At 36.6% G+C, this 13,364-nt stretch overlaps 2 protein-coding genes across 7 annotated transcripts in view; one reads left to right on the plus strand and one right to left on the minus strand.

Moving 5' to 3' along the window:
- LOC117201351 (retinitis pigmentosa 9 protein-like) overlaps positions 1-13,364 on the plus strand; it is a 207,397-nt gene that overhangs the window by 123,739 nt on the left and 70,294 nt on the right. The window lies entirely within an intron of this gene.
- AVL9 (AVL9 cell migration associated) overlaps positions 1-13,364 on the minus strand; it is a 96,394-nt gene that overhangs the window by 59,099 nt on the left and 23,931 nt on the right. For all 4 annotated transcript variants that reach the window (XR_007479048.1, XR_007479047.1, XM_049714461.1 and 1 more), the window contains exons 5-9: positions 10,562-10,651; positions 9,800-9,866; positions 8,592-8,632; positions 7,436-7,474; positions 3,200-3,269 (exon numbers count right to left, since the gene is read on the minus strand). Coding sequence is in view for 2 of the 4 variants with exons in the window: in XM_049714461.1 (XP_049570418.1) it covers positions 3,200-3,269; positions 7,436-7,474; positions 8,592-8,632; positions 9,800-9,866; positions 10,562-10,651 (307 nt within the window). In the remaining 2 variants the exon portion in view is untranslated. The remainder of the gene's footprint in view (positions 1-3,199; positions 3,270-7,435; positions 7,475-8,591; positions 8,633-9,799; positions 9,867-10,561; positions 10,652-13,364) is intronic.

Consider the following 13,364-nt stretch of genomic DNA (forward strand, 5'->3'; position numbering starts at 1 on the left):
GGAATAAACCTACCTAATGAGACAAAAGACCTGTATGCAGCAAAGTATAAGACACTGATGAAAGAAATTAAAGATAATACAAACAGATGGAGAGATATACCATGTTCTTGGATTGGAAGAATCAATAATGTGAAAATGACTATACTACCCAAAGCAATCTACAGATTCAGTGCAATCCCTATCAAATTCCCAACGGCATTTTTTACAGAACTAGAACAAAAAATCTTAAAATTTGTATGGAGATACAAAAGACCCTGAATAGCCAAAGCAGTCTTGAGGGGAAAAAAACAGAGCTGGAGGAATCAGACTCCCTGACTTCAGACTATACTACAAAGCTACAGTAATCAAGACAATATGGTACTGGCACATAAACAGAAATATAGATCAATGGAACAGGATAGAAAGCCCAGAGATAAATCCACGCACCTATAGTCAACTAATCTATGACAAACGAGGCAAGGATACACAATGGAGAAAAGACAGTCTCTTCAATAAGTGGTGCTGGGAAAACTGTACAGCTACATGTAAAAGAATGAAATTAGAACACTTCCTAACAAAACTAAACTCAAAATGGAGTAGAGACCTAAATGTAAGACTGGACACTGTAAAACTCAGAGGAAAACATAGGAAGAACACTCTTTGACATAAATCACAGCAAGATCTTTTTTTGATCCACTTCCTAGAGTAATGGAAATAAAAACAAAAATAAACAAATGGGACCTAATGAAACTTAAAAGCTTTTGCACAGCAAAGGAAACCACAAACAAGAGCAAAAGACAACATTCAGAATGGGAGAAAATATTTGCAAACAAATCAATGGACAAAGGATTAATCTCCAAATATATAAATAAATAGCTCATGCAGCTCAATATTAAAAATACGAACAACCCAATCCAAAAATGGGCAGAAGACCTAAATAGACATTTCTCCAAAGAAGACATACAGATGACCAAGAGGCACATGAAAAGCAGCTCAACATCACTAATTATTAGAGAAATGCAATGAGGTATCACCTCACACCAGTTAGCATGGGCATCATCAGGAAAACTACAAACAACAAATGCTGGAGAGGGTGTGGAGAAAAGGGAACTCTCTTGCACTGTTGGTGGGAATGTAAATTGATACAGCCATTATGGAGAACAGTATGGAGCTTCCTTAAAAAATTAAAAATAGAATTACCATATGACCCAGCAATTCCACTCCTGGGCATATATCCAGAGAAAACCATAATTCAAAAAGACACATGCACCCCAATGTTCATTGCAGCACTATTTACAACAGCCAGGTCATGGAAGCAACCTAAATGCCCATCGACAGACGAATGGATAAAGAATATGTGGTACATAGATACAATGGTATATTAGCCATAAAGAGGAACGAAATTGGGTCATTTGTAGAGACTTGTGTGGATCTAGAGACTGTCATACAGAGTGAAGTAAGTCAGAAAGAGAAAAACAAATATTGTATATTAACACATATATGCGGAACCTAGAAAGATGGTACAGATGAACCAGTTTGCTGGGCAGAAATAGAGACACAGATGTAGAGAACAAATGTATGGACACCAAGGGGGGAAAGCAGCGAGGGGTGGTGTGGTGTTGGTGTGATGAATTGGGAGATTGGGATTGACATGTATACACTGATGTGTATATAATTGATGTCTAATAATAACCTGCTTATAAAAAAATAAATTAAAAAAAAAAACGAGAGAGGAAAGAAAATGTCAGACAAAAGAGAAACCTATGGCCAAAGTGAAAATGTCAGGGAACTAGATCCCACATGCCACAGTTAATAGATTCCCTCATGTCGCTTCCCTGGTGGCACAGTGGTTAAGAATTTGCCTGCCAATGCAGTGGACACAGGTTCGAGCTCTGGTCCAGAAAGATCCCACATGCCATGGAGCAACTAAGCCCATGTGCCACAACTACTGAGCCTGCACTCTAGAACCCGTGAGCCACAACTACTGAAGCCTGTGTACCTAGAGACTGTGCTCTGCAACAAGAGAATCCACCGCAATGAGAAGCCTGTGCACCACAATGAAGAGTAGCCCATGCTCGCCGCAACTAGGGAAAGCCCGTGCGCAGCAACGAAGACCCAACACAGACAAAAATAAAATAAATTTTTTTAAAATTAATTAATTAAAAAAACGATTACCCCATGTCTCAACTAAAAGATCCCGTGTGCTGCAACAAAGATCCAACGTGCTGCAACTAAGACCCAGTGCAGCCAAATAAGTAAATAAATATTTTTTTTAAAAATAAAAATAAATAAACTTCTGGAGAAAAAAAAAATAGAATGGTAACCCTAACCACTTTTTCCTTGAAAATTTTTATCATTCAAAGGTTCATGGACAAAAAAAAAAAAAAAAAAAAAAAAAAAAGGTTCATGGACTTCCCTGGTGGAGCAGTGGTTAAGAATCCGCCTACCAATGCAGGGGACATGGAGTTGAGCTCTGGTCAAGGAAGATCCCACATGCAGTGGAGCAACTAAGCCCGTGTGCCACAACTACTGAGCCTGCACTCAAGAGCCTGCGAGCCACAACTACTGAGCCCATGTGCCACAACTATGAAGCCCGCGTGCCTAGAGCCCATGGTCTGTAATAAGAGAAGCCACTGGAATGAGAAGCCCGCGCACTACAACGAAGAATAACCCCTGCTCACCACAACTACAGAAAGCCCGCGGGTAGCAACGAAGACCCAATGCAGCCAAAAATAAATAAGTATACATACTAATATGTATAAAATAGATAACTAATAAGAACCTGCTGTATAAAAAATAAAATAAAATTCAAAAAAATAAAAATAAATAAATATTTAAAAAAACAAAGTCCAGGACAGGGCTTCCTTGGTGGTACAATGGTTAAGAAGCCACCTGCTAATGCAGGGGACACGGGTTCAAGCCCTGGTCCAGAAAGATCCACCATGCCGCTGAGCAACTAAGCCCGGCACCACAACTACTGAGCCCATGTGCCACAACTACTGAAGCTCGCACACCTAGAGCCGTGCTCTGCAACAAGAGAAGCCACCACAATGATAAGCCCACGCACCGCAATGAAGAGTAGCCCCCACTCTCCGCAACTAAGGAAACCTCGCGCGCAGCAACAAAGACCCAATGCAGCCAAAAATAAATAAATTAATTTTTTAAAAAAAGGTCCAGGACAAATTATAAAAAGGTAGAGTAGAAACCGCTACGCTCTTACCTGGAAAAAGGGATAACACTGTCATCAGGGCACCCACCAATTTATTCACTGGAGAAATGTAAAAGAGAACCTGAAATGGAGTCAATCAAAATTAAATCAGAAAATCCATGAGTCCACAATGATACTTTAAAACAAGAAAAAAGGAAAGAAGGGAGAGGGGAAAACTCTTCTTTACAGAAGTGTAACAGCTAAAACATACAGAATTTATGATAGAATCAGAAAATCACCAAGCCATCTATCATGGTTCAGGTAAAAATTACCAATGGATGCTAAAACTATTGTGAAAGGTTGTTGGGCAACAGGATATCCACATATCTTCAAATTTATCAACCCACAGTTTACCTATTAATTGTAAAGAGAAAAAACAAGTACCTAATTTAAAGAAACCTGGCAACCACCACCTGAATCAGATCATCAAATTTCACATTGCCAATAATAATACAAACAGTTATGGGGCTCCTGATGTGATGCCCCGAGAAGGACACACCACCACCTGTATTCTTGCCAAAAAAATTTAATCTGAAACTAGTGACAACAATCAGACAAATCTAATATTATAATGCAACTAATATGGATTCTTAAAAAAAAAAAAAAAAATTAAAAGGCCAATGTCATAAAAACAAAGAGAAACAAAAAAAGAGCGAGGTGGTGGCACTGTTTGAGATTAAAGAAAGCTAACAATGCAATAAATGATCCTTGGTCTCCAGATTAAGAAAAGCAACCAGCTTATAGGACATTATTATGACATCTGGGGAAATGTGAAAATGGACTGTACATTAGATAGCATTTATTATATCAATGTTAAATTTCTTGAATGTGAAAATGATATTTTGTCTGTAGGAATGTACCCTTATTCTTAAGAAATATATCCAGGGCGTGTTAGGAATTGGGCTGCACAGCAGGAGGTGAGCGGCCGGCGAGCGAGGAAAGCTTCATATGCCACTCCCCATCGCTCCCCATAGCTCCCCATCGCTCGCATTACTGCCTGAACCATCCCCCCTGCCCCCGCCTCCGATCCATGGAAATACAGTCTTCCGTGAAACTGGTCCCTGGTGCCAAAAAGGTTGGGGACTGCTGTCCTAAAGTATTTAGGGATGAAGTACCACGGTGTCTACAAATTACTTTAAAATTATTATGATTCAGGGAGAAAAATGAACACATATAAAACAATGTAATGCAAAAGCGAAATGTTAACAACTCATAAACACAGATGAAGGGTATAAAAGTGTTCATTATATATTACTCTATCAACTTTCCTGTAGGTTTGACATTTTTCAGAATAAAAATTGACAAAAATTAATCTGGAACAGGGTTCAGTTAGATAGTGCACTATAACTAATGCTGGTGATAATTAAATTAGAGGAAAAAAACAAGCATGTAGTTGCTCAGGTGAGAGTTTTTTGTTTTTTTAAACCATTAAATCATTTAGTGGCACTAAGTGATATCCAGTAAAGCGTAACATCCATAATCTCCTGTGCTCTCCTTACACATTGCTTATTTGAATGCTTTGCAAGTACAGAGAAACCAAGACTGCATTAAAAGATGTCCTTACTTTATTAAATCAATATAAAAAGTGTGTACCTGTGATTTGCCACATTAAATAAAGTCTACTTGATCATAAATGCCACTGCATGTGGCTAGGCTAAATATTATTTTGCAAAATTTTGTTTCTGATACATGTATCCACATGTGCTCTAAGTTTCAATGAAAAACATTTTTTATTATGGGTTGCAATAAAAAGTTTGAAACCTACAACTCAACAACAAAAATAACAAACCTGATTAAAAATGGGCAAAGGACTTGGATACACATTTCTACAAGGAAGATATGCAAGTGGCCAAAAAGCACATGAAAAGGTGCTCAACATAACTAATCATTAGGAAAATGCAAATCAAACCCAGGAGATATCACCTCATACCTATTAGGGATGGCTACTATCAAAAAACCTGAAAATAACCAGTGTTGGAGAGGATGAGAATAAATCGGAACACTTATGCGCTGTTATTAGGAATGTAGAGTGATGTAGCTACTGTGGAAAAGATGGCAATTCCTCAAACAATTAAAAATAGAACTACCATGTGATCCAGCAATACCACTTCTGGGTATACACTCCAAAAAACTGAAAGCAAGGTCTTGAAGAGACATACATAGACCCATGTTCACAGCAGCATTATTCATGACAGCCAAAATGTGGTATGTACATACATGGAATATTATTCATCCTTAAAAAGGGAGGAAATTCGGACATCTGTTGTACATGGATGAACCTTGAGGACACTATGCTAAGTGAAATAAGCCAGTCACAAAAAGAAACACTTATGATTTCATTTATATGAGGAACCTAGAGTAGCCCAATTCATAGAGACAGAAAGTAGAAGGGTGGTTGCCAGCAGGTGGGAGAAAGGGAGAAGGAGGAGTTAGTGTTTAATGGGTACAGAGTTTCAGTTTTGCACAATGAAAAGAGTTTTAAAGATGGATGATAATAGTACAACAACAGGAACATACTTAACACCATGAAACTGTACACTTAAAAATAGTTAAGATGGTTAATTATATGTTATGTGTATTTTACAAGTATAAACTATTTTGAAAGGTTGAAACACTGTACTAAGACATGTTAGTTTCATTCACTTTTTAAAAATTTACTTTTTTTCTGTTTGAAGAAAGAATACATATTCATCCAGAAAGCTAGAATACAGAAAAGTGTATTTCCTTCTTAAAAATATAGCCAATATTCTCACCAAGCTGTTGCTGTCTTTCCTCCTACTCTTTTCAATTAATATATATTTAATTATAAAATTGGAATCATGGGCTTGATATGTAGCTGGGCAAACTTTTTTCACTTAACATGCCATGAAACATCTTTACAACAATTAAAAAAACCCACCCAGAATCTTTTTTGTTGTTTGGAAATTATATACAAAATAAATCAATACTTACTTAGTCACTGATAATTCATTATTAAAAATGACTGAAAGAATCTCTTAGATAGAGCTTTGCATCAACTAAGATTAATTCTGGAAATTAAACCTCTAAGAGAACAATTACTGGGCCAAACGGATAAACATTTTTATGGAAACAAAATATACTGGATATTGTGAATGGCTGACTCTCCAATATCCATTCCACCCTACTTTACTGAGCACAGTAACACAGTGTATACAACTGGCCACAGATCCAGGGATGGCTCCTGATTACTCTAAACCAGAGGTCAGCAAACTTCTCTATAGAGGGTCAGATAGTAAGCATTCTTCATTTGTGGGCCATTTGGTCTCTGTCCCAACTACTCAACTCTTCCACTGTAATGCAAAAGCAGCCATAAACAATAAGGAAAAGAATGGCTGTAACTATGTTCCAATAAAACTTTATTTACAATAGGTGGTAGACCAGATTTGGCCCTGGGGCTTAGTGTGTAGACTCTTGGTATAAAATCCCTCATCTAAATCTTTGATCTAAAATCATTGCAATCCCATCCCTTTGTACTAGAGAGTGGTCTGGAACCCAGGTTTAAGCCAATCAGTACAGGCATTTCTTTGGCACCAATTATTGGTTCTGGGTAGGCACATGGCCTCATAGGCCCAAAGGAATTGACAGGAAGAATCCTTATTAAATGGTTTGCGAAGAGGTATTATCTCTGCCACCAGTTATAGCTAAGGAAGCACATAGTTCAATTACTGTTGGCAGTTATCCTACACTACAAGGGAAGTTAGGCTCAAGATAAAGCAAGCACTGTGGACCACAGAACAAAGAGATGGAAAAAATCTAGGTATTTAAATACATTGTCAAACCATTCAGTCAATCCACTCTGAAGTCTGAAGCGAGCCAATACATTTCCTTATTTTTTAAGTCAATTTAAATTGAGTTTTCGGGACTTCCTTGGTGGACCAGTGGTTAAGACTCTGTGCTTCCACTCTAGGGGGTATGGGTTTGATCCCTGGTAGGGTAACTAAGATCCCTCATGCCGCATGGCACGGCATGGCAATCAATCAATCCATCAAGAGAACTTTCTGTTATCTATAGTCAAAACCATTCTGATAACTGAATACTATCAAATTGCCCCCAGAAGAGACTGCATGAATTTACACTTCTATAGTAGTGGACAAAAATATGTGCTTTAGCCCACTGTACTTTTATGGCCAAAAAAGTCTTAATTTATACTTTATCATTAGTTTCAATTTTATATAGTATTTAAGAAATGTCAATAAATATTAAATATTCTAAACATTCAAATCTCACCTTCTTTTCAAGAAGAATTAGTTTAAACAGGATTAGGACCTGAAGAAAGAAAAAAAAAAACTATCAAAATAAGAAACTCAAGCCTATTTTTCATTTGCCTTTGCCTCTCCTCAAACATAACCATGTATCATTGAATCAATAATATTAAATAATTCTAGAGCTTTAAACACTACATTGAAAATTATGAACTTATACTGAGAAATTCCTGTGTCCTCTAAAAATGTGAATACCACTTAAATTGCTATCAAATTGCACTTTTCGGAATAAGTTGCGCCATTTTTGCTTGAAATATCTGCAAGCTCCTTAAAGTTAAGGTACTATTCATTTACTTCTGGACGTCCAGGGCATTCACAGAGCAGATACTCATTACAGCTGTTAAGTGAATGATCAATGTGTGTATGTCCCAGTCAACAGACGCCTCAAGAATAAAGATCAAAAGATATAAGCATAGATATTTTACTGGAAAATGTTTCACTCTCAGGGCAACATATAAAATACTCTGCAAGATAAAAACATGTTTCTTTTAGATGTGGTATACATATACAATGGAATACTACTCAGCCATAAAAAAGAATGAAATAATGCCATTTGCAGCAACATGGATGGACCTAGAGATTATCATACTAAGTGAAGTAACTCAGAAAGAGAAAGACAAATGCTATAGATATCACTTATATGTGGAATCTAAAATATGACATAAATGAACTTATCTATGAAAGACTCACAGACATAGAGAACAGACCTGTGGTTGCCACGTGTGTGTGGGGGAGGAGTGAATTGGGAGTCTGGGATTGGTAGATGCAAGCTATTATATAGAGAATGGATAAACAACAAGGTCCTATAGCACAGGGAACGATACACAACATCCTGTGAAAAAAAGAAGTTTTTTTCCACTCTGATTTCATGATATCCAAAATTACAAAAACCATAGAAAAAAGTATCCTATCCTGCACAGAAATAAATGACACTATTTGTATACTTTTAGAAATTTCTACCATATAAGCACTACGAACACTTTCAACTTTGTATCACTATGACAGCTGTCTCAGAAAAACTAAAACACAGTTATGCCATGCTCTGCATTAGACCATGCAGCTCATGGAATTTGCCCAGTTAAGTAATTTTAGTACGTCATAAATTAAATAACATATCATACCTTGTGTCGAAAATGAAGCACAAGATCTCGAGGAGATAAACCTATAATGTTAAAAAAAAAAAAAAAGCTAATCTATGACTACCAACTACTGTTTTTGTCAAAGAAAGTTTTAACCTCCTCAAAAGAAAGGCAGGTAAAAGTAGGAATATGCAAATATTTAAATATTTATGTAATATCTCATTATACACACACATAATCAGAATTTATCAAATACTGTTAACAGTCAAACAGCACTGTGATAGAACTTTGCAATAATGAAAATGTTCTAAATCTTCACTGTTCAATAGAGTAGCCATATGTGGTCACTGAGCACTTGAAATATGGCAAGTGTGACTAACAAACTGATTTTTAAATTTTATTTAATTTCTATTAATTCTAATCTAAATGTAAACAGTCACATGTGGCTAGTGGCTCGTGTTGTGGTCATGCAGCTCTAACACCTCCCCATTTTCCAGCCATCTTACAAATTACCCAAGTTTAGAAACTATGAAGCTTGTACTACTGTGGCAGTCAATCATTTAAACATGGTTTTTGGTCACTACACCCCACAGGTTACTATTTCTGAATCACAATCTTCTCTGATCATCTGCCTTAAGACAAGATAAATTAATTTAGAGAAAAACATATTCTCAGAATAGGAGCTTTGTAACCAGCTTACATTACACACAGGATTGCAAAAGTGAAGTTCCAGGGTTTGGCTACATCATGCTAAAATGGGAATTGAGCAAGCGTAAATCACTATGTGATCAACAATTTTTTTAAAACATGAAAAGGACATTTATTGAGTGCCTAACACACGAATGAATGTTCTGGGTTGTCAAAATAGCATAAAACCCTCAACTTGAAAAATCTTAGAGTAGAAAAGAGCTAATAAGCAGATCTCTCTCTCTTGCTCTCCCTCTGTGTTATGACAGGGAACTGACCTGGTCAGCATTAATGTAAGGAAAATAAACTTCCATTATTACTCTGAAAAGCAGAAATTTTCTTTATACAATTAATAGATGTAAATTTTGATACAAGTATGTTACAACCCTTCTTAATGCAAATACTGTCTAAGAAGATATTTAAGGAAGCAGCAGCATCAAATGTTGGAGAATTTAGATCCCATATAGAAACGTAATGCTTATCATGAAGTTTTACATGCAACTCAGCATGCCAAACAAAAAGAAATGAGGGCATTTCTTCTGACTTGTAAAAAAGTGACTTACCAAGATATACCTGGGATCCTTCTAATGAAGTTCCTCCCAGGGAACTATTCATATGTTCATAGAGCTCCTATAAAATAAAAATTCAGTTTAGAACACTTTACTATCATTTTAGACACTGAATTAGAAATAGGATGACCAAGGGAAAATTGGTTCTTTAACTGAGGCAATTTTGTCTCTCTGAAACTTGCCAGTTTCCAGCAATCCTTCCTTCTCTTCCTCTACATATCAGAGCTTGATTCATTTCCATGGTGGTACGGATTCCTAGCATAAATTTCCTCTACTTCCTTGCTAAATAACTAACTGTCCTACTCTCACTAGAATCCAGGAGAGATCCATGTTCTATATATCCATGGCAGCCTCAAGAAAAACATATTATCCATCTTCAGTAAAGTAGGAATGTGGTTTTTCTGTGCTTTTTAGTATGGGAGTTAGGATCCAGAAATGTGATATATAAACATACTGCTCAGTGTATTAATAACATAACAAATGTAGAGAAGAAATGCCATAGCGAAAGGGCTATTATCCATTAACAGAAACATTTATGTCATAGTCAACTGTCAATCATTATTTTCTAATAAAAGATGGTTTCATTAAGTTTAATAAGTATGAACTGTACATTTTGGGATGATCATTGGCTCTTCAGTATTATTTTCAAACAAGAATGTCCTTCTTAAGCTAATAAAAGATTATCTCACACTATTAAAAATCTACTTGATTCATCAATCTGTCTTCACACACATCTATGGGGGGGGATAAAGTTACCTTTAGAATGGAAATTTGGGAAAAATCCTTCTCTTCAAAATATGCATGCGTAATGAGTTGAAGTTTTGCTTGAAGTAAGCCATAGAGAGGCTTAAAGAAAAAGAGAAATTACCATTAGTTTAATAGTTAAAAAAAAAAAAAAAAAACACCCCACGACTTTTTAACTTGAAAAGACCGAGAAGGAAAAAGTTACTGACAACTTTAGTATCTTATTATTCACAGCTGAACATTAAGTCACTGTTCTAGCTCCTGGACTGCAGCTGCAAAGTGCCTGACCCACTCAGAGCACCGGGGTTGAGAGTGAGCACAGACCTCCTGGGTCTTGCTCCAGTCACTCAGCCGCGTAACTCTGGGCACTTAACCTCTCCACGTCTGCTGACTGATGTGAACGTGGGTATATGAAAAGACAGTACATCTTCTGGGGCTTTCTCATATTAAATAACACAGGTAAAAGCACTTTCTAGAGTATCTGGCATATAGAAAGCACTTAAATGCTAGCCATCATTATCATAAAATTTAAAACATATCGTAATCCTGCACACTGTTCTGCTAGCTTGTAGTAACGTTTAATCCTTATAGCACTAATTCTTATATTCAGTTGAACATTTATGATTAAATTTAATTTCATTTCCCCTTTTTTTGCCCTCTATAGAGGCTTAAAACAACTAGTCTGTGTCCTTTATAATATCCTATATAATATTCTTTTGTATATCTGAAAAAAGTTACTCCTTAATTCTTATTTCTCTATTTAAAACCTTCTTCCTACCATTTCCATCCTTTTATGTTCTGTTCTAGATGTTTTCTGGTTTCTGTGTCCTTTTTAGGATGCAGAGACTAATGCTGAATATATACTCTAATTAGTTAAAACAAGTAATAGTGGAATAGTTTTCTCCCCCAATATCCCGGTTAATATATCATTATTTCTATCTAAATATATTTTTATATATAGACTAAAATGCACTATGAACCACCAAACATTTTTGTGTGAGCTGGCTCTATCTGTCTTATAAAACTGGCTTTTCACCCCAATTTTATCACATAGCAGTTACATGTTCATGAGAGTTAGACATTTTTTCTCTGAGATATATCTTTATTTGTGAAATGAGAACAATAAATACTTAGATCTCTCTTCTTACGAGGATTAAAATGACAACTATACCTAAAAAGTGCCTGGTATAGAATACTTGACATATAGGCACTTGATAAGTGGCACTTATTATTATTATTACTGTTCTTTGAAGAATTATTCAGGAAGCCTTTCAACATGTTGTGTTTATTCAATATCCAGCACTCCTATACTTTGGTCATCTGGTCCAGCATTAAAAAACAATAATTCACTGATGTATATTTTTTCAGGCTACCCTTCTAGAAACTGTGTACAGGAATCAGGTTAGCAATTTACCAATTTTCTGATATTGAGGTCTTTTATAACCATTCCTTTTCTAGGAGACTATTCTTGCCCTATATTTAAAATTACTTGGGACTTCCCTGGTGGCGCAGTGGTTAAGAATCCGCCCCCCTATGCAGGGGACATGGGTTCAAGCCCTGGTCCGGGAAGATCCCATATGCCGCAGAGCAACTAAGCCCACGCACACAACTACTGAGCCTGTGCTCTAGAGCCCGCAAGCCACAACTACTGAGCCCACGCGCCTAGAGCCTGTGCTCTGCAACAAGAGAAGCCACTGCAATGAGAAGCCCGTGCACCGCAAGGAAGAGCAGCCCCCGCTTGCTGCAAACTAGAGAAAGCCCGCGTGCAGCAAAGAAGACCCAACGCAGCCAAAAAACAAACAAAAAATTACTCTCTTGGAACAAATATCCTGATCCTCAAAATCTTATTAGTAAGGTCCATAGTACTAAATTATTTTCACTCAGGATTTTTTTTTAAAGCTTAGTACTAAGCAAGCTACATTTAAATTGTCTGTGAATATAAGAAATTGGAACAACTGCAGAAGAAATAATTAAATAAAACCATAGTTTTTTTGGTGACTAGGCTAATGAAATATTCTGTTTTGCGTTAGGTTAACTGCAGAAACATTTGTACTCAGTAATCATATAGATCTAAGATAATTAATATGATAGATATCTAGATATTTTTTCCCACAAACAGAAGTGGGGGGACTATATTTTACATGTAGAACTAGGCATCTGGTGTTACTGGTAAAGGTGTTATTAACCCATTAATAATACAAATGGGACATCACAAATGATTTAGTAGAGACAGCTATGAAAAATAAGAAATGCTATATATTTTCTTTTGAAAACTAAAAAGTTAAAATGATTATAAACTTGCATCTGATCAACCTGTACAGAGAAGAAACAATTTTAAAGTGTTGTTATAGTACAATTCATTATGTCATTTCCTTTCCTCAAACATTTTCAGTTTTTTGTGTTTTTTTTTTTGCAGTATGCGGGCCTCTCACTGTTGTGGCCTCTCTGGTTGTGGAGCACAGGCTCTGGACGCGCAGGCTCAGAGGCCATGGCTCACGGGCCCAGCCGCTCCACGGCATGTGGGATCTTCCCGGACCGGGGCACGAACCCATGTCCCCTGCCTCGGCAGGCGGACTCTCAACCACTGCACCACCAGGGAAGCCCACACATTTTCAGTTTTTAAAGAGCAAGCTAGGGATACCAATTTTCACTGCAAAGAGCCATGCACTTTTGTATCATCGATAAAATCTGAGTAATTACGATACTTTGAATTTTAGTAAAATATTACTTATCTACAGTCTCGAGAACAAAACAAAGCTGGATAAATTAAATATATCAGATGCCTCATTTTGCTCACGTATCAACCTCCTTCCCC

This window comes from Orcinus orca, chromosome 9, assembly GCF_937001465.1.
Source record: "Orcinus orca chromosome 9, mOrcOrc1.1, whole genome shotgun sequence".
In the NCBI taxonomy this organism is placed as follows: Eukaryota; Metazoa; Chordata; class Mammalia; order Artiodactyla; family Delphinidae; genus Orcinus; species Orcinus orca.